General features: G+C 44.5%; 1 protein-coding gene and 1 long non-coding RNA gene across 7 annotated transcripts; one reads left to right on the top strand and one right to left on the bottom strand.

Moving 5' to 3' along the window:
* Positions 1 to 324: 324 nt before the first annotated feature.
* LOC5519391 lies at positions 325 to 21,478 on the bottom strand. Of its 6 annotated transcripts, none has more exons than XM_032364155.2 (21): positions 21,216 to 21,478; positions 19,956 to 20,081; positions 16,856 to 16,959; positions 16,517 to 16,609; positions 15,706 to 15,831; positions 14,778 to 14,927; positions 14,267 to 14,401; positions 13,743 to 13,865; positions 13,240 to 13,359; positions 12,765 to 12,917; positions 12,313 to 12,435; positions 11,620 to 11,793; positions 11,053 to 11,244; positions 9,622 to 10,931; positions 8,954 to 9,107; positions 4,103 to 8,634; positions 2,550 to 3,453; positions 1,751 to 1,915; positions 1,406 to 1,687; positions 1,014 to 1,202; positions 325 to 899 (listed from the first exon to the last, which is right to left on the bottom strand). In XM_032364155.2, exons 1-21 carry the CDS (start codon positions 21,308 to 21,310, stop codon positions 784 to 786), a joined length of 9,366 nt encoding a protein of 3,121 aa, XP_032220046.2. In that variant the 5' UTR covers positions 21,311 to 21,478; the 3' UTR covers positions 325 to 783. The 6 variants fall into 6 exon arrangements, with proteins under 6 accessions (XP_032220046.2, XP_048586862.1, XP_048586864.1 ...); XM_048730905.1 differs by having other exon boundaries at positions 21,212 to 21,478; XM_048730907.1 differs by lacking the exon at positions 21,216 to 21,478 and having other exon boundaries at positions 16,856 to 17,683; positions 19,956 to 20,082.
* LOC125570082 lies at positions 19,358 to 19,654 on the top strand. Its single transcript, XR_007312422.1, has 2 exons — positions 19,358 to 19,422; positions 19,514 to 19,654. It is a non-coding gene; the product is annotated as an uncharacterized LOC125570082 (long non-coding RNA).
* Positions 21,479 to 21,564: the final 86 nt, after the last annotated feature.

A 21,564-nucleotide genomic window follows, 5' to 3' on the forward strand; every position in this document is an offset into this window, starting at 1 on the left:
CCTCGTTATGCAAATAAGATCGCCAATTTTTTTTTGCAGTCCAATGACTGCAGGCTGCATATGCCCCTTTTTGGGGATCTAGGGAAGGGGTTTTGGTTGTTGAAACCCTGTCTTATTTTTATGTTGCAATTCCTAGGCTTCATGCTCCAACCCCCCCCCCCCCCCCCACTCACTCCCACCCACCCCCACTCACCCCACCCCCACTCACTCCCACCCCTCCCCTACTCAATCCCAAACCCACTCACCCCAACCCCACTCATTCCTTTGAAAATGAATTCTGAATCCGTCCCTGAAAGCCAACCCAGTAGCTATTCTATACTTCAATTCTGTACACAAGCCATTTTATTCCAGTTGTTACAATGCATCCGTGGCCTGAGAGATGAGGTCCTTATGGTTGCACATACTATTCTGTTCAATGACCTACATGTGTCAAAAAGAATGACACATTTTAAAAATCAGCTTATGAATTGTTTTCTTAAAAAATTCGACAAATCTACTGTTCTAGCCCTAGGCTAGCCCCCGGGATCTTATTTCTTTTCTATTTTTATTAAACGGCGGGGCTTAAAGGAACTTAATAGAAAGAAAGGCCTCATAGTTTTCCAGTTGTTAACACTTGGTATTTTTGCTCTATTCAGTAGTTTCATTTGCTATGAATAAGTGTATATAACTCCTACATTTGGTTCCTTTTAGCGTTCAAACCATGCAAGAACTACCGCGTTTACTATGTATATGCTCGGAGACGTCTATTGCTACTGTTTCTGATTATCACATGATCAGGTTCCCTCAAGCCGGCCGTGCCCACGTGCACCGAACCTGTTCCCAGTCCCCAAAAGCTCCAACGGCCGTAAATGCTGTGATCCTGAAGCAGTATTCTTCCCCAGTCTCCAACCCGGTCACCACTGCATAGAGAAACCTGTTAGATGGCGTCATTTTCAAATGTCCGGGGTTGAGGTTAGAGAAAGCACTTTTCTAGGAATGTGTTTTGTATAGGTTTCCGGTACTGTGCGGGTTACCTGTGCTCAGTAGGTTGGCTGAACGGACAGTCTTGCTGTGGTACTCGGCGTACGAGCTCTTCTTGTAGTACAACGTATATCCCCGGATTTTGCCATTCTGATGCTGTTGGGGGACCCGTTGCCAGATAACAAGCACGGACGTGGGGCTTCCCGGGACGGCTGCCGTTATGGCAGGAGCTGCACTTGGAACTAAAAATACGTGACGTGTGTTATTGTGTGACGCTGACGATGCGCTATTTGCACTTTGAATTAAACGGTGACATTCTATTGCATGTACGTATACTATTGCGTTATATTATTGCGTGATATTTTAACGGGACCTCATACTATTGCGTAATTATGTGACATCTTTGCCCGTGACACTATTTCGTCAAATCGTTGCGTGACATTACCTCCCTCTGGCGTCCTGAGGGTCTTGGATGCGTACCCTCCAACGAGGTCATCATTAGCAGAGTACACCCGTATGCGATATACAGTGAAGCCTGCCAGCCCCTGCAGAATATAGGACTGCACTGGGCCACTCTTCGACCGTACAGAAACGTGACCGGAGACACTGTCCGAGCTGTACTTGATGACGTAATAGGTCACGTGACCTTGGCGTGGCGCCCACCATAAAAGCTTGACGGACGATGATGAAAGAGAGTATGCCTTGAGAGCACGGGGCGCAGAGGGTCCTGAGATATAAAATGGGGTCAGCAGAAATCACGACAAGATTTAAAAAACAAGTTTCAGGATACCTGTTGCGATACAGTCGCTTTTGTCCATGGACCCCCTGTCCTTGGTAACCAGTCCCCTCGCACAACGCACACAGCTCGGTTGACCGGACTGGCTTTGGTACGTTCCTCTAGGACACAGCGCGCATGCGTCACTTGAGCGGCCATACATGCCTGGAGGACATGCAACTAAAAGAGAAAGTAAGAAGTGGCGTGACGTAAGGTGTGACATACTCTTTTGTCATAGCTTGATACTCTGACACTGCACTGGCTATTTACCAGATATTTCCGTAGTAGGCCTCAAAGTATTGGGTAAGCACAATACAGAAACGTTAAGAATAAATTTTGGGGCACAACCACGTCTCTACTGGTCATTTCCTTTATAAATTTTGAAAATATTGGGGGGGGGGTGACGTGCCCACACTGCCCCACCCCCTGCTAGATGATGATTTTGAGCGTGAAAGAGAGGCAAGACAAATTCCAACCTGGAAAAGCCTCGCACGGAAGATCCCGCTTAAAACCCACAGGACCCCCGCAATCTGGAAAACTACCCATTAATTGACTTATGATGTGGTGTTAAATGTTAATACATGGCTATTTTATTGACGCGTCATGTTATAAATTGCTCAGGAAATACTACAATGAGCGAACAATCGCCACAAGACATGACATCTTGCAGTTGTTTATGCTGTTGTGTGATCATGTCATATCAATCGTTCTTGTCAATTTGAAATAGGCCCTGGCCTTAGCATTTTAGAATCACAGGTTACCCGCGCGCTCGCCCCAGGTCCTTTTGGACTATTTTGACACGTGACACACTTACCACACATGAAGCCGTTTTCGTGTAAGAACCAGCCGGGGTGACAAGTGGATGGAGCGTGGATTGGAAATAGCGACGCAGGAACCGGTGCAAGACCCAGGCCCTGCACGTCTTTCGCAAATGAACCATCCTCCATGCGCATGCGCAGACGGTGAAGCCTGTCCCTTATACGCAACCTTTGCGTTGAGAATCTCGTCATTAGTTCATCCCCGGATCCAATGGATCCCTGTGGTGTTTCCTGCTCAGTTAAGTAAAAGAAAATCGCTCCTCGCTGCTTCGTGATTCGGGCAAACTTGAGGTTATGGACTTGATTGTTTGAGACGCCTGTGGCGGAGCTGATGTTGCTCCGCAAGGTGTCGATGTCAGCTGCACCAAGCCGAGATGGAAGGGTTCGATAGCACGTTTGTTCAGGAGTGCAGGATGTGACGTTGACGACCACGCCCATACGGGGAACTGCCCCCCTGCTCTGTAAGATATCCAGCCTCCCCTCTTCACTGACGACTCTACCGCGGCTATTGCTGGCCACACAGTAGTAGAATCCCGACCTCATGACGTCATCAGGCTCTATATAGACCAGCTGGCTGTCGTCATCAGGTAGTTTGAATGACAGCTTGGAATACAGCGGCCTGTAATACCATTCCACCCGGGGTTGAGGGTTGCCTGTGGCAAGACATGGGAATCTCGCGCCTTTCCCACCATATAAGGCAAGCTTGACGCTGATTGGCTCCTCTAAGAGCTCAGGCTTGTATTCGACAATGACTTCATAGTGAGATTCCGCTGACCCCTTGTGGTTCGCTGCTTCGCATGTGTACATACCGGCCTCGGATTTCTTGATGGATGGAAGTTCTAGTGTTCCGTTGTCAGCAGTCTGCACAACTTCATCGCCCCTTCGCCACGTGTAGATGACCTTGCAAGATAAAGTATCATCATTATCACAATCGTTTTCAGCATCACTCATCATAATAACCACAGTCACCGCATCTGTATTACTACTGTCATCATCACTAGCGTCACTAATATCATTATTTACGCCAATTGTTGTCTAAATGACAAATAACCTCATCAATAATCGAAATCATCATCATCGTCATAAAAAATATTATCAGCGGTTATTATAATGATCGTCATCGACATCATTATCATATTTTTTATCTTATCAACACTATCCAAGATCATTATCAACGTCATAATGACGACGACGACGATGGAGGCGGCGACTATGACGACGACGACGATGACGATCATGACGATGATGGCGACGGCGACGGCGATGGCGATGGCGATGGCGATGGCGATGACGATGGCGATGGCGATGGCGATGGCGATGATCAGGATGATGATAATGATTATAATGACGATGATGATGATGATGATGACGATGATGATGATTATTATTATAATTATAATGACGATGATGATGACCTCATTATTACCAGAATCATAGCCATCATCATCAGCGTTATCACTATCATAATAGTCCATCATCATCACCTTATGATCATCACCATGCCATCAAAACATAGCATTTCTCCCGCATTCCCCCTCCCCCGGGTTACCTTGGTTACGCTCTGCGCCTCACAGCCCAACACCACGTGTTCTCCCTCCTCCACAGTCCATCGTGAACTCGTCTGGTTGACGAGTCTCGGTTTATCCGCACAGATCAGCCTCGAGTCCATGCTGCTGTTGAGAAGGACCTCAAGCTGACCAAGTGTCTCTCTGACGTCAGACAGTGACATGTTGCTGGTCATGATAGAGCCCAGTCCTCTCTCAACCTCAGGAATCAAGCTCATCATGTTCTTGACGTCTTTGTCGCTATTGTACATGCCGTAGATTTCCATTAGCTCACTTGCGACCGCGGTTATGCAGTCAGCGGTTCCCGAGCATGTGTGAATGTCACGTGCTTCGGTGTAAAAATCGATATAGGCCTTCCACACAGCGAATGTCTCGTTCCATGATAGTAACTGCGCATGCTCAGACCGCTGGTCCTTGTACTGGGACATCATTTTAAGGTATTCCTTGACCACAGAAGAATTAGTGCCCTCTAGATCCGTAAGGAGACCGGTCAGTGTTCCGAACTCGGCCTCCAATCCTTCCTCCATATTTGTTGTTTGGTTAACGACAGAGGACAGAGAGTTTACTATTTCAGAGAAAAAACGACTTGCGTTTTGTGTAAAGTGGCACTTCTCTGCGTCGCTCACCCCGTTTTGGACTTGGTCCTCGGATATGTCTTCGAGGGAGCGCTTTTTACGGGTTTCACCTATTGCCTTTCGAATAACGTCCCTAGTAGCCAATCTAAAGGAATACTTAATAGCGTCTAGGTCCATTACAAAGTCCAAGCTGGAATTCCCTTTAAGTGTTTGAAGCTGTATTTTCGCAGGCAGCCTTCGGTTTGTTCCAGTGCCCGTGGTGATGGCAAACGACATGGAATGCACCCTCACCGGAGCATGTTCATGAGAACTCCGTGCTAGCTCACTCAGCTTAAGTCCAGTCCTAACATCCGGGATCTGTTGCATTCGCGCGAGAGATGTTTTCATGGTTTTCATCTGTGCCCGTGTCTGTCGCCTTTTCGCCTCAAGTACTGTCAGTTCAGTGGATAGCATCTTTTCTTGCGATTTTAGACTCTCGAGCTCCACGAACTTTTGGTCAACTGTTGAGCTTTGTTTCGTGAGCTCTATATACTCAAGGAATAGACTTCCATTCATCTGTTTCCACTCGCGCTCAAATTTATTCTTCTGCCACTTGATGCACGCCTCGTTCTCAACTACGCACTCAGGTTCTAAGAACTTTACACATTTTATGTCCTTCCTGCAACACGGCGTTGGGTTCTCGAAGCCTTTAGTTTTCTGATTTACCGTACTTCCGTTCTTACACACGAATACCTTTGCAGCTTCCTGGATGACTTCCATGATTGAGAATAGGCGCGTGTAGCTAAGTTTCTTGGTTGGACCATCCCACTCGTGTGTACTTTGTTTACACCCGGAGCTTGCAAACCCATTGATAATCCCAGATATAAACAAAAATCTTTTATTCCTCTTTCTCGCTGATAAACCTTTTAAATCCTTCTGTGTTTTGTCATCTCTAAATCTTTCAAGGGCAACGAAGATTGCTTCGTCTAATTTCTGTTTTGTCAGCAGCGGGACTTTGCTTTCGATGACACGCTGAATGCTTAGCGACTCGTCTACAACTTGCGTGATAGCGTGACATACTACGTCATCGACACCTGGCGTGACAGCGTGACGGATTGCATTACTCAACAGACTGCTTATACTCAGGCTCCCTCGTAGCGCTGGGTTCCTCGCCTTCAGACTTTTGTCGATATCAAGACTTAGATCGTACCACTTCGGCGACGAGCCTTTGATGAGGCTGTTAATGTCTATACTCCCCCCGAACATCTTTAAAAGCGGGACAGATCCCTTCAGTAGTTCAGTCAGGTCCAGGGGGGTGCTGAGCTCGGGGTGCGCCTCAAGTATGATCTGGTTTATCGTCACGTTGAGTTTGGAAGGAACTGCTTTCCTCAAAATGGAATCCACGCTAAGGTTTGCGAGCATTGACTCGTTGATGGTCACGTGGACAGCTTTACGTAGACCCGTTTTGATCAGTTGTTCAAGATCAAAGCCTTGCGCGACTTCCGGTATAAGCAATCGCGTCAGGTTCTCAAAACACATCTCATGCGCTTGCGCAGTCTTGTCCTTGATTACTTGCATCACGTCAAGCCTGTCGATATCACGTGGCCGGGTGACACGTGACATTATCTCGTGACTGAGGTCGAAATCTGGTCCCAGTCCTCTCAGATTTTTCTTTAACCGTGCGTTTATATCCAAGCTGCTATCGAGCCCACCCAGAGCCTGACCAACGACTTTGCTGACGTCGAAATTTCTAAGTGCTATTTGGTCGAGGTGGAATGAAGTCATGCCATGCAAGTGTTGATTGATAAGATAGGAGATGGACATGCGCAGGGCGGGAAACCGCTGACTTATGAGTTTATCAATGCTGGTTTCACGTCTTTCAGGAAACGCACTCTTGAGTGCATCATCAACACGTACCGGTCTCCCTGTGTGTCGACATCTTTGCACCGAGTCCCTGAGTAGCGCATCCAGGTCAAAGCTTATTTTCAGAGCGGGAATAGCTTCTATCAAATCCCTATTGACGTCATAGTCCTCACGTAACCCAGGAAACGCCTTTCTCATCACGTGGTTTACGTTAAAGGTGTCAAGGACTCGCGTGTACTCGTGAAGTGCGCGCGTCAAATCAAAAGTCTTACTTATGTTGGCGATGTTTTTACGTAAAATGTGATTAATGTCAAACTTCTTATCAAGTGCGGGGACTTGTCGCTTTAGAATTTCATTAATGTCCTTGTGTTCGGAAGCTGAGCGTTTGTTGACAGATCGAGGTGATCGAGGGATAGAGTGGCCGATGTCTCTGACGTGCACGATGCGTGTTTGTTTATACCTCTTATCATTCCCTGGTGTCTCCGAGCTTCTGCGTTTTCGTCCAATTAAGTGATTGAAAGGCCAAAAGAGACCCTCAACGAAAGCTTCTCCCCATGACTTACATGATTTTGAGATCATCTTCATTTTCGTTTGAGTGTAGTATTCCCTTTTTTCGGACATCTGCTTAGGTCGCGTTACATTAATCTTGATGTCTTTGGCGTGACAGTTTTGCTTGACGTAAGATATCACCACAGGGCTCCAGCATATGTCAGGGACGCACGTCTTGTTGCAGACATATCCGCACTTGGATAGCTCACATGAGTGCAAGCTTGCTCGAGACTTGTTATATTGGGCTAAAGCTTGGTTGAAAGATTCCTTCGCTTGTGAATACTTTGCGCGGATTCTCAGAAGCTCGGTCTCATTCAGTCTGCGCCAGCGTTTTACGCGTTTTATGTCAGCCGTTCTATCTCTGTAAAGGTTTTCTATGACGAGCATGCGTTGTTGTGCCGAGGCCAGAGCTTGTTCTGAGCCGTTGAGTCTTTCCTGTGCCTTCTCGCGCATGCGCTCTACATAGTTATTGACGTCATCTTGCAGACGCTGAACGAGCTCCGATTGGTCATCAAGCCGTCCACTGACGTGATACAGTAGTGCAGGCCAATCACCTACGTCAGCATTAGCACGTGCATCCAACGTGCACTGAAACTGACCATCCAATCGTCCCTTTATACCAAAGCTCAAGGTCCCGGATGGTGATATGTCAATTATTGCACTTTGCTGGATTCCAAGCATGCGCACTGTGCCCTGTATTCTTGCTGCTCCCGAGATGCTGTTTAGATAGAGACGATCCCCTGGTGTCATGGTAATCACGTGACTAAGAGATAATTTATCTTTTACTCGGCCTAATACCCACGCTGAACAGTTGGGTTTCCTGTGGTGAGGGATGAAGCTGATTGGCAACTCACATGATCCCGTGTTATAGTCCACAGATGCCTCGATCCCCCGCAGACACAGACGTGCCCGACAGACCTGCGCAGTCAGATTAAGAACGAGGCCCGTAAGACGCTGGCGGACTGGTGCACGAACCACAGTTATCCCAATCGTTCGGGATGCTATTAAGTTTCGGTCAAACTCTTTTAGCTTTTCAATGATGTTTTTCGTTTGGTCACTTGGAATTCCAGACAACTTTGAACGTATTTCTGCGCACATCCCTGATAATCTAGACAGTCCATCTTGCATACTTTTGACGGATTTAAGGACGGGTTCTCCTTTATTTGCAATACCTTTGTAGGAATTTATCGCGTTTGTAGCTGTCTTCACAAGTTGACTGAGTTCTAAAATAGTTCTCAGCCAGTTTCTGTGATCTTTCTCAAGTTTCGGAGCTGCAGCTGGGATTTCGTCGAGAATCTCCCTTAGCTCTAATTTGATGGAGAACCCGAGAAGCCTTAATTTCATGCGCACATCCGGGGCAATACTCAGCCCAGTCCTTCCTCCGCCTGTGACGTCATACTGTAGGTCAACGCCCACTGGAATATTTGCATAAGGGACGACTGAATCTCTTAGGGAGGCTGCTGCCTGGAGTGGGTTTCCTGTGGTGCGGAGAGTGAACTGAATGCCCTTGTTGTGCCTACATTGGTCGGTTTTCTTGTCAACGGCTGCGCCTGAAATAGGAAAAGAATTTCAGATCAAAATGATTAATGATAATTCTAATATTTATATAGCGCTTATACAACTATTTTCCTATAAATGCTATTGTAATGTTGGAACTGAGGAACACAAAGTTTCTAGCAAGACCACACACTTATCAAATCAAATTCAGGGCCGAGAAACAGAAATATATTCTTATGTTTAGACTAAAAATCGTTAACAAATTAGCAGAGGTATAGAACATACTGGACCACGTGTTCAATCTATTAAAGTGTAATTTGAAACTCTGATAATCAGAAATAAGGGTTTTAATTGAATAACAAATGCACCGACCTCCAAGTGAAAACGTCCCTGTCGCACCATCACCAGTGACGTGTACTGTATTTTGATCTCCCTTTGGTGCGCCCGCAATCTGCATCGAGGCTGTCAGCGTGAGTTTGCCAGTCATGCTACCGTTAACTTTGCAAGTAAAGCGGCGGTCAAGAAGCTGGCAACGTCAAAGTCAAGATATCAATCATTTGAGAGATGTTTTCTACTATGCGCAACAAGCATTAATACCGGTTCCTCTAGATATCAATCATTTGAGAGATGCTTTCTAATATGCGCAACGAGCAGTAATAACGGTTTCTCTATTTTGCCAAGTGAACGCCTGAGCCTGGCCGCCCAATGGAGGTTCAAAAAAATACAAACACTGAATTTCCCGTTTAACTCATAGAAAGAGACAAGCCGTGACAAAAAGACTGAAACTTTGAATTTACTTTGAGGCCATGGGTTTTCAAATGGTAACCGAGGCCGCTTAGGAATCTTTGAAATCTTTTTTACAGGACCATCCTAACCTCCTGTCAAAATATTGGTTGATGATAAAAGTATAAAAACATAAAAATAGGAAATTTAAAAAAAAAATTTTTTTTCGAAGTTTGGTCGCACTATCTTAAGAGCGTAGCTTACGTCACCGCAAAGGGTGGGGATACCTAAAGAGTAGTAAAATAGATAGCAATCACCTCGCCAAGACAATCTGTTGACACCACCAAATCCCCGTCCGTCTCCATAGTAACACGGAGTGCCTTCCCATCATCACTCTGGAGCTGAGCGTTCACAGCAGCCTTGGCAAACAGCGCTTGTTGTGACGTCACTGGTGACCGGGTCACGCCAATCGCGGCAAGGCGCGTCTTCCATCCCGCCGACTCCATCTGTCTCAAGATGTCAAGTCCACTCAGCTTTGCTTGTGAGTCTTTGGCGAATTTGACGAAAGCTCCCCGTTTACAGACATCATGTGCAAAGCATACGCCATCTTTAGCAGTGAACCACACATTTTCATCATCAACTTGTACTTTAAATCCGACTCTTGGTCGGTAATACAAGGCTGCTGTTGCTAATGGCAACCCAGAGCACACCCCTGTCGCGTGATTAACGTCAATCATCAGATTTCTGACGTCAAAGCCTGTGTTAGTCGTGCCTACCTCTAGATTCAACCAGTCCGGTAGCGCCCGCGATACAGAACCGAGATAGTGCAGCGGCAACACGTCGTCACTTATAAGTTGTGTAAGGTAGTCTGGTTTCATCGGCACCTTGCTGCAGTTACCATGGTGACGCACGGTAAGTGTGTCGGGCAGGCTTATTGGCATGTCCCGGATGTATGTTATGTGTTCCTTATTCTTTCTGGCCAGGTTACCAAGGTCAAACCCTGTGAGAGAGACTGGTACCCAGGTGTTTTGTGTGCGCATGTGCACAACACCTTGTGTCACGTAATGCCCTGTATCGTTATCTATCTTCCACTCAGAAGTAGACACCAGTTGCGCTTGCGCATTGCAGTCGAATGCACTTTCTTGAAGTTGGTGGCATCCAATCGGAAAGCTTCGTTTATCTGTGTGAGTGACGTCATACACGCTTGAATTACTGCTCATATCCGGGCTCACATACACCAGGCTATCATCCGGGGTTGTAAAACTATCTGCGTCACTTCCGGTCACATGGTATGAGATCACGTGCAAACCTGACCGCTTTGCAGTGACAGTGAATTGGGCGTCACGTGCTTGACTCGTGATGACTGTAACATTGGGTTGAATGTCAAGGTCACCGGAGGGTGAACTCATGCGGATGCGTAGCTCGCGTACTGGCGGCGAAGACACGTGCAGCACACGTGACTGTTTGTTTATTTCCAATTTGGGGAACACGGGAATCCTGAGACGACCCTTTTCGCAAATCTTCCCCTCGTATCCAGTCCCTTCGCATTCACAGCGTTGCTCAGCAAGTCCAGAGGTAACACATGTACCGCCATGAAGACATGGATTAGGTTTGCAGATGGAAGATTCTGAAAGCATAAAATGTGAAAGTAAATAAATGTAAATACGAATACAATACACTAATACAATACATACACTAATTCATCAGTCAGAATATTCAAAAGAAAAATAGCAGACAGACGGACTCACCGGTGCAAGTGAATGAGGATGTCCGCCACTTCACTCCTCCGGTGACCTCGTCCACGCTGCACGTCGCGTTAGCTGCACCCTCTACATAGTAACCATCTTCACACTCGAAATTACACAGGGACCCCAAGGATCTGGGACATGGTATGGTGACGAAGGTGTGTGGAGGTGAGGTGAGGTCCGGGCAACTCATAGCTGAAGAGAAATGTAATAGTTTGTCAATTCTAACCCCGCGTTTTACACCGTAAGATTTTGTCAATACCAATCCATGGTGATATGCCGTAGCGTTGAAAATTAGATATAACAATGAAAATACTCTTACTCCATAAACAATTACGTATATTTTGCCTTCAGTTTGTTTTCCGCTCGCCCGTTCAATGACTGCATCACTAAGTTGTTCGTTCGGTCGGACGGACGGTCAGGGAATAATTCAATCGATAGGCAATCGGTTTGTAGGTAAATCCGTCAGTCAGTCCCCCCCTCTTCCCACTAGCTGCCCCCTCCCCTCTCGCCTCTCACTCTTTCTTCTCCTTGCCCTTCTACTTAAACACTCCTTTCCGTCCCAGCTACCTTTGCACACCGCTATCTCCCCAGTCCACTGTGAGCTAGGAAGGCAAGTCCTAGTCTCTGAGCCTACTAGCTCATAGCCAGCGGAGCAGGAGAAGGAACAATTAGCGCCAGTCACGTGACTGCTACATTTCATGGAGCCTTGAGCAGGCGCTTCAATGGACACACAGGGTAGTCCTGAAATAGAGATCAAGATTAATGTCTCTTGTCGGTCGACTGGTTCCGTCGGCCCTCCGGAAGTAAACTGGTGCCAATGCCGCTTAAAGCAATCTTTGCATGATATGGGGACGACACCCATTTTTACGATTCAAGCATATTATAATAAAGTGAAATGAAGTGAAGACCTGTTACAGGAGTTGTCCACCGATTGGTACTAACATTTGCAGGATTCAACCACAAGACACGACTATCATAACACAACAATCGACAACACGAACCTACCTTCGAATATTTTTTGTCTGCGGGAGCCATAAACTATTTCGTATGCAAAACATAGCGGCATTGTATTAATCTTCGACATCACGAGGTTATCTTTGCACGCTTTTAAGCAGGACGGAGCTACCTTATTACAACTGTCGGCTATCTACAAGACGAACTCGACTGTCGGCAAGACGGCTACCTCTTCACAATTTGTCGACAACCTAGAAATCTACCTTTACACGATTGGTCTTTTTTGATGTCATGGGGTTTCTGTACCTTTGCAGGATTTCTTGTCGTCTGCGAGAGCGAAGCCAGGCGAGCAGGAACAGCTGTAGGATCCGAACGTGTTATTGCACTGATGTTCACACTTGTGTAGCCCAGTATCGCACTCGTCGATATCTGAAAAAAAATATCAATCACGTTTGGTGTGCTGGCTTAGCAGTTGGTTTAGTATTGTCTAACGAGTGTCTAACCAGTAATGTTTAACCTAAAGGTTGTTTCAGTATAGTCCAACTACTGGCAGGTTCAATATTGTCAATATCGAAAAGTTGTTTAATAAGTTTAACGAAAGGTTGGTTCAGTATTGTCTAACGAAAGGTTGGTTTATTATTGGCTAACGAAAAGTTGGTTCAGTATTGTCTAACGAACCAATCACAGTTTAATGTTGTCAAAAGAAAGGTTGGCTTGCTATTGACTAGTGAACAACGATTTTTTCCTAATTGGCCTACCTTCACACGTCTTCCCATCTTGCCTAAGAAGGAAACCCTCTCTACAGGCGCAAGTGAACGAGCCAATCACATTCACGCAGACCTGCTCGCAGTCAGCCAATGAGGCGTTGCTACTTAAGCCGCTCACGTGACGCAGTGAGCACTCGTCGATATCTAGGAAACAAAGTATTGCAATCTTTGGGATGAAAAAATAAATAGAACCTGTACATGTACCATTATAGTATGTCTTTTTCTTAAATGCTAAATTAAAGGCCAAACACGATGCCATTTTATGCCTCCACACAATACCGACACGCGCAAAACATACATCCGCATTAAGAATTTCAAGTAGGTTACTGAGATATTATCAATCAAATATCGACACAGGAAACTGTAGATATTAGTGTTTTTCCCGCTAGCATTTTGCACTCCATGTAGGCTCCATGTGGGATTCGCATACCTGTACAAGTGATGTTGACGCATACGCATAGCGTACCTGTACAAGTGAAGTTGTCGGAACTCAGTTTAAAACCTTCTGAGCATGCGCAGTAGTAGCTGCCACGTGTATTATGACAGAGCATCTCACACCCACTGAACAACGCACACTCGTCCAAATCTGCCAATACAGAAAGAGGGATATTTGACATAACTGTACTGCTATCTGCCACGACTGGGGGGCCACAGCTGATCCAAAATGCGAGCGAAGAAGTATTTGACACTAGCGCCAATTTGACTACAGCACTTTGACAGCATTTTCTATAGCTTCGTAAGCCATTTTATATCAGCGGTGGCCCGCCAGTCTGTGGCATTTTGGATGCGCGCGCAACATCGTGAGAACGGTCTATTGTAAACGACAATGCTCTCTGGCCTTTGCATATTCGTCCAAATGCCCCATCCCAGGTTTGGCTACGATACCTGCCGAATTCATATCAAATAGGTGCTGAATGGAAGTGCTCTCTCACCTTGACACGTTCGTCTGCTGGGTTCACGCTCTCTCACCTTGACATGTTCGTCTGTTGGGTTCAAGCTTGTATCCATCGCGGCAGCGACAGCGATATGTCCCGATTATGTTGATGCATTCATGTTCACACCAGCCGTTGTTGCGCTTACACTCGTTAATATCTGAGCAATGAAAATTTTGTACAGGTTTACAATCCAAGGAGTCAAACCCAAATCTCATCGCGAGTCACTTCCGAGTAATCCTCGATACTTCTGGGCAATTTTCGAATTTCTTACCAACACATCGATCCTCGTTCTCCTCAGAACACACGTATCCCCGACTACAATTCAAATAACTTCCGAATGTTTTTCAAATGTCTGCTTAACAACACATCGATGCAATCGATGCCCGTCTCCTTAACGTGTAGCACGACGTATCCCCGACTACATTTCGAATAGCTTCCGAATGATTTTCGAATGTTTGCTTATCAACACATCGATGCCCGTTCTCCTCATCGTGAAGCACGATGTATCCCCGACTACATTTCGAATAGCTTCCGAATGATTCTCGAATGTTTGCTTACCAACACATCGATGCCCATTCTCCTCATCGTGTAGCACGAAGTATCCCCGAGGGCAGTCGCAGGTGTAGCTACCGGGACGATTAATACACCTCCCTGGACATTTATTGGTGCTTGTGGATAGACACTCGTCGATGTCTTAAATAGAATGCAATCAGTCTCGACATATTCGCAAAACGCTCCCGGCTACCGGTACTGTTAGTAGCGCCTGTTGAGCCACAAGGGTGGGGCGCCATGAGGTGCTATATTACACCCCAGAAACTGCTAACTCTGCTATCAATCTGGACCTCCAGTAGTAGGATACTGTTGATAAGGACAACTTTGTGATACAAAAAAACTGTCCTTATTAAAAAGGTGATCTTTTTTTAAATGAGGGGATTGGAAATACGAAAAATATATTAGATGACCCTCCTAAACGGTTTTAAAAGCTGTTAGCTTGCTTGCTGAGATGATTTGTTATTGATTTTAGAAAATTCCTTTTTTACTCTTAGACTTTAAAAGCAGGTATCTTTACCCTGGCATACTGTTCCACCAATCAGCGAATAGCCTTTTGCACATGTGCATCGGTAGCTTCCCAGTGTATTGATGCATGTTGCGTTACACGATGCGCTCTTCTGATTGGCGCAGCGGCACCGAGGTGACATCTCTGTGCACTCGTCAACATCTGAATAAAACAGAAACAGCATTTTTTAGACGAACTAAACATGGCAAAAATAGACCAGAATTTACCGTTGATAGCTCGTTTATTAAACAGCCTTCGCGCTTGATATTCTTAACCAGAAACAAAGCCTTCTCTACCATGCATCTATGTAATCACTATTATTATTACAGCATAGTTGATGTGGTCGTGTAATACTCACTCCCTCACTCCCTAACTCCCTCACTCACTCACACTAATTACCTATCAAAAAATTAGTTATTAATTAACTAAAAGCTTTTAAATTACCTACCTAATACATTAATTAACTGACTAATAATAAAGTGACTAACTTAAAGTTTACTTTACTACCTAGGTACTTAATTAACTATCTAGCTGATTGGTAGTCTGGTTCCTGCCAAGCACTCTCCTTACAGTTGTTTTGAAAGAACCTAGTGTCTCTATAGTGCGGGCCACGCTCGCTAGCGCGTTCCACGCCTTTGCACCCCTAAAAGTGACAGAGCTCTTGATCGCTTCAGTGTTTGGCTTTGACGTGTTGATCCGCCTTAGCCTTCTTGTGGTGGTCGTATTAGTGAATAGCTGCGGGCCATGGGTCGGTTCCTTGAAAGCAGAGTAGCGCTAACCCAGGGATAAATACGGCTATCTTGACATTTGATTGGATAAAAAGGGCATTCGTACCTGGGTCGGCGTTACCTTGCCTTCCAGGAACTCTGCCCTACGTGCTTTCAGGTGGAAAGCTTTGTATGTTAGGCATACGAGCTTGGTGTTGTAGATTCCTTCTTACCGATGCACTGGCTGTGGTAATTAAGGCGCTTTCTGTATCCTTGCCAGCACTCGCAAGTGTAAGATCCGGGGATGTTGGTGCAGACTTGCTGACACACGGAGCTTCCACTACTACACTCATTGATATCTAAAAAACACAGAGAAAGATGTGTCACTTCGAATTTGGACCTAGTCTGCGGCAGTAATACACTACAAGGCCCCGTAGTTTGAACACCAAATTTTTAACAGCACAGGAAAAAAACTAGGCCTTACTTTTGTTAACGACAAAGCCCGGATGCCTGAAACATCTATATCCCAACCACACTCTCGGCCAGCAGAGCTTTTTAAATTGAAATCAAAATTAAAATTTCTTTCGTTTCTTTAGTGATAAAAATAAATAGCAAATAAATTTGTCGTAGCTATCGCCCAGAGCACATATACCAAGTTGTAGGAAGGCCGCTTAGGTAACCGTCAGACTAATTTCTGACCACGGGGACAAAACTGGGATTGAAATTGTTGTGTTTTGTTGAGAGAGGAAAACTTTTGAAAAGTGGAAAGTCCGGCTAAGAACCCTCAGAGCAAAAGCGTGTCTGATCACGAAACAAAGCTAAGGATCGAGATAAATGATAAATTAATAACTACTCATTTCTGACCACGGGAAAAGAGCTGAGATTGAATTTGTTGTTTTTTGTTGAGAGACGAAATCTCTTGACAAATGGGTAGTCCGGCGAAGAATTCTCAGAACAATCACAAAACATAGCTTAGGATCGAGATAAATGATAATACAATAAGGTATACGAAACACTCTTAAATTTGTGTAAAATAATACGTACCTCTCTCGCAAGAGTTTCCTGTCCATCCGGGGTCGCATGAGCACGTGTGAGCACGGATACATTTACCATGGCTACATCCCTGGCGACACCAGGCTAGAAAATAATACTAACAAAATCAATTTTAGGAGCATCATCATCATCTTCATCTTCATCGTTATCATTAACATTATTATGACTGCCATCATCAACGTCGCCATCTTCATCACCATCATTATCATCATCATCACCATCGTTATATCATCCAGGTAATCAGAATTATCGTTTTTATCATCATCATTATCATCATCACCATCATCTATCGTCGTTGCAACCCTTCGTTTACTCATAATACACACATACGTGTTTTACAGTCGCTTCCAGTCTTACGCCATCCGTCACAGCAGTGCAGACTGACACCGTGTTCGGTTCTTGTTGCGACCTTGTAATACGTCCTTGACACGAGTCTGTCAAACATAGAAATAACTAAAAAATATCATGGGCACTCATACAGATTGAGATTTGCCAAAGCGAATGAAAGAATTTAGGGTTTAAGTACGGTTAGGGACATACGTCGGGGGTGAATTTCTTGTTTACAGCTCGCGTAAGTTTGTAGAATAAAATATGAGCCCTTCGGAAAGGAAGAAAAAGCATGAAAAGCGGGATAGCGAACTTAAGGTTTCTGGCGTGTGCGCCGTTGTAAAATCTCTGCTGCGCTAAATCTTTAGGTCCGCGCAGTGAATTGTGTGAAGTATATGAATGTGGAGAATGACATGGCAGACTTATAAATCATTTTGAAGCTTGGCTGAAACACGCGCATACCAGGGCACGTGACACTTCCGTAAAATGTATACAAGAGCACGTGATATTGCTGTTACATGCACACCACGTGTTATTTACGCAAGACGCATGCAAGAGCACGTGAACACTCTTATGGCATGCATGTTCTATCACGTGTGAATTTTGCAAGATGTATAACCGGATTAGAGAAAGCTTTTCATTAACTGCTTTAATATAAACAGTGCTGATAAATATGATTGAACTAAAGGCATCTGATAATAAAACCTCCGTCCTGTACAACGCCCCCATTCCCATTAGCCGTATTTGTGAATGTATGTCCGCCAGGAGTGAGAAACCGCTTAGGTCCGGAAAGTTACGGTGCGGCTCACACGCGACGAGCACACGCCAAACCTGAAATAGACAGAGGACGTCTCGTTGCAGCAAGAGTCACGTCGTTGTGCCCTGTGGGGCGCATAAGCGTCAAAGCCAACATCACGTTACCGCACGATATAGCACGCTTCACATCAATGTAGCAATCTTGTCAATTCACGTGACGGGACGCATTACGGTACATATAACGTCACTGTACACATCACTTCACGGCTTACATCAGGCCATGGTACACATAACAACACACATGAGGGCTTAGTACAAATCACATCACGGTACACATTACATCACGTTACATATCCCGTCACGTACGCCTCACGTCACGGTACGCATCAAGTCACAGTACACATCACAGCACAGAAAAAATAACGTTACGGTACTCAAACGTCATGGTACACATTACGTGACGGTACACATTACATCAGGGTAACTTAATGTCACGGTACACATCACGTCACGGTACACACCACGTCACAGTACACATCACATCACGGTACACATTACATCATGGTTCATATGTCACAGCATACATCACGTCACGGTACACATCAAGTCACGGTACACATCATGCCACGGTACACATCACGTCACGGTACACATCACGTAACGGTACGCATCACGTCATGGTACACATCACGTCACAGTAGACATCACGTCACGGTACACATCATGTCACGGTACACCTCACGGTACTCATCACGTCACGATACACATGACGTCACGTCACGGCCCACATCACGTGACGGTACACATCACGTTACTGTACACATCACGTGACGGTACTCATCACGCCATGATACACATCACGTGACGGTATTCATCACGTCATGGTACACATCACGTTACATCAGGGTAATTAAACTTAAAACATCACATCACAGATCGAGAATACAGAAGTACAAGCAATACTACGGCTTGATAAGCAAAACCCAAGAAATACTTACCCATATCGTCTTAAACCGTTGTACAAAACGTAGCTACCGCCATGAAAACCAGCACTGATTAAAAAGCTACTCTTTGCTTCATTTCCTTTGCGGTAAACACAAGTCGCTGTAAAGTTCATTAGTTTCCCGCTCCAAATGCTAGATTCATAAAGAGCGAATGAACTTGTTGTGTCCGTGAAAGCACTCACGGAGAAATATTCTGATATAGTTCCGGTCTGCCCTTTCGAGTCATCGACTTCCCGTTCTCCTTAAATGAGTGACCTGATATGTTGGCTCTGTTCCACATATTTTCTATCTGAATACTTGATAGATGACCTTTGATTGAGCCTTGGCTGTAACGTGCACGGTGTTGTGATTATGATGATTACGAGAACACGGCGGAGAAAGATGATGATGATAATATCCGCTGGTGATGATGATGATGATGATGGCGTAATGATGGTGGTAGTGGTGGTGGTGATGATGATGATGATGATGACAATGATAATGATGACAATGATGATGATGATGATGATGATGATGATGGTGGTGGTGGTGGTGGTGATGATTTTGATGATGATGACAATGATGATGATGATGATGATGGTGGTGGTGGTGGTGATGATTTTGATGATGGATAGTAATGTAGTGATAGTAGTGATTGATTTGCACATTGAACAATAGTTAACCCAAATATGGGCATGTATATCTAGGAACAGAATATGATTGGTTCCAATTTCATTTATAGCATATTCGAAAATTAATCTAGTTTAGAGCTAACAGAAACTGCACGGAGCATGTTGTTCTCAAGACTAGCGGGATAATGGACACAAAATTGTAAGTAGATAATATCCATGTATGAAAACTCAAGAACTGATTATAGTACAGAACACTAGTACATTATATATTTATCCTTATCTCATTCCAGTTGACTTCTACTACTATTCAATTATTGTGTATTTACTGGTGGCTAAACAAGCGATGTGAAACCCAGTATAGCTAATGGAATATGAAGTGTAGTGCAAAACAGTCCAGTCCTTCAAATAAAGGTTATCCCGTCAGAAGTCAATACAGTGATGATGATGATGGTAATGATGGTGGTAGTAGTGGTAGTGGTAGTGGTGATGATGGTGAAGATAGTGATTATGATGATGATGGTGATGATGATGATGCAGGTGGTGATGGAATATTAATCATGATGATGACTTTCTTAAGTATCCCTCTGATGGGATACATCATATTCTGCAGAAAGAGGCTCCTACAATTAAAGGTGTTTCAATACCTTGACGGAAGTTTAACCTCCTTTCACTACCCTTACTATGTGCACCACTCTCACATGTTTCTGGTCTATGCGTATGTGGCAGCATTACCTTCGGCGTTTGCATCGTCCCCAGCCAAATATTCCACACTTGCTGGTGGTGGTCTTGTACGTGTGACTTGTGACTTGCACTCTTCTCGTTATGGTTCGACTGACTGCGCTCTCGCATACATGGGGGCTGTTTGTGAATGGAAGGATCAATGCCAATATGTCATTAGATTTGCCACAAAATAAGTAAATGATACAGATATTGCTAAGGCCTCTCGCGGGTAGTTAAAAATAACAAAACTAATCGAGTGCCAATTTCTAACTTACTCTTCAATATTTCCAAGGAATCGATTCGGTGGTCCGCTTGTCATAAAAGCTAAGACATCAAGTAGGACTGAACACATATACGTAAAATGGAATGGTTTGCAACTACAGTTTTTTTAGATTTCGTACCAAACCCCAAAAAAACTGCGATTTCATTTGCACGTGCGTCGCGCCTTGCCGACCAATAATATTTCATATTTATTAATGAATTTGCAAACTAGAAGCATTGGTGATTATATTCGCAACAGATCAGATCGATCGCACGCTTTGAATGGGATACTAAACAGGTTTCAATTTGAACCATTTTTTTTTCAAACATTCACAAGAAGAGCTTGGCTCTTTTTGCCTAGGAGATAGGGAATCCCCATGCCAGCAAATGCCAGGAAAACAACGCCACCCAACAATCGTTATATTACATTATTATAGTCCTTGAAGAAGTCATATTAAACTGGTCGAATACCATTGTTTGGTGGACCAATAATTATTAGAACACATTTGTATACTAGCGATGTTTCTTATTTACAAAACCACGAATTTTGAAGTGATTTTTATTTCGCTACAAGAACTTTTCTAAATATTTTATCATCTCTCGATGAACTTGAACTTTCGTTAACATGACATACAGTACATATCTTTTATTGGGAAATGTAAAACAGCAAAACAACAGTAATTATCGGATTCTCTGATGAGTTTGTATCATTAATGTTTTATTGGCTGAAATGCATCATTTTCTCCTGCTGCTATTGAACTTTTAATCCAATTCATCGTCCACTCGTCGTGGTTCCTATATCTGATAATTGCTTTATTGGAATTTGAAAAATGGTCGTGTACAAAATGTGTGGGATCTGCGTATTATTTTTCCATATGATCAATATTTCTCTTTGATTATAATCCTTTTCTCTTAAAATGATTATTTTTTTCATTATAACACTAGTATCCCCATCAAGCGCGGCGACCCTTGGTGCGCTTGATGGAAGTAGCCAAATACAGTCTTACCTACCCGTGTCGCTTGAAGCCATTATACAGTACGTAGCTATTGGTCACGTTGATCCAGACTGCAAAGCAAAGGGCTAATAAGATGACTTTAGTACTCATTTTAGAGTTTGTGTCTAGGCTCTAGCTTTGCGCTGTTATTGTAGGTCTGTTAATGTTGTGTTGGTGAGACGCTTGCGTGTGCATGTTCGCGTAATCTCTGTGTACGTGCGAGTTCCTGTAGATCTGAAGCCTTGCGTTACGTATAACAGTATATCATTTCCAAGGGCAAAGAGGGCAGATACGCAAAAGAATTGACACACAAAAAAGCAAAGGGAAGTGTTGAGCAGATATTTTCGCATTGCTCTGTTGACATG

The sequence above is a fragment of the Nematostella vectensis genome, chromosome 8, assembly GCF_932526225.1.
Source record: "Nematostella vectensis chromosome 8, jaNemVect1.1, whole genome shotgun sequence".
Classification (NCBI taxonomy): Eukaryota; Metazoa; Cnidaria; class Anthozoa; order Actiniaria; family Edwardsiidae; genus Nematostella; species Nematostella vectensis.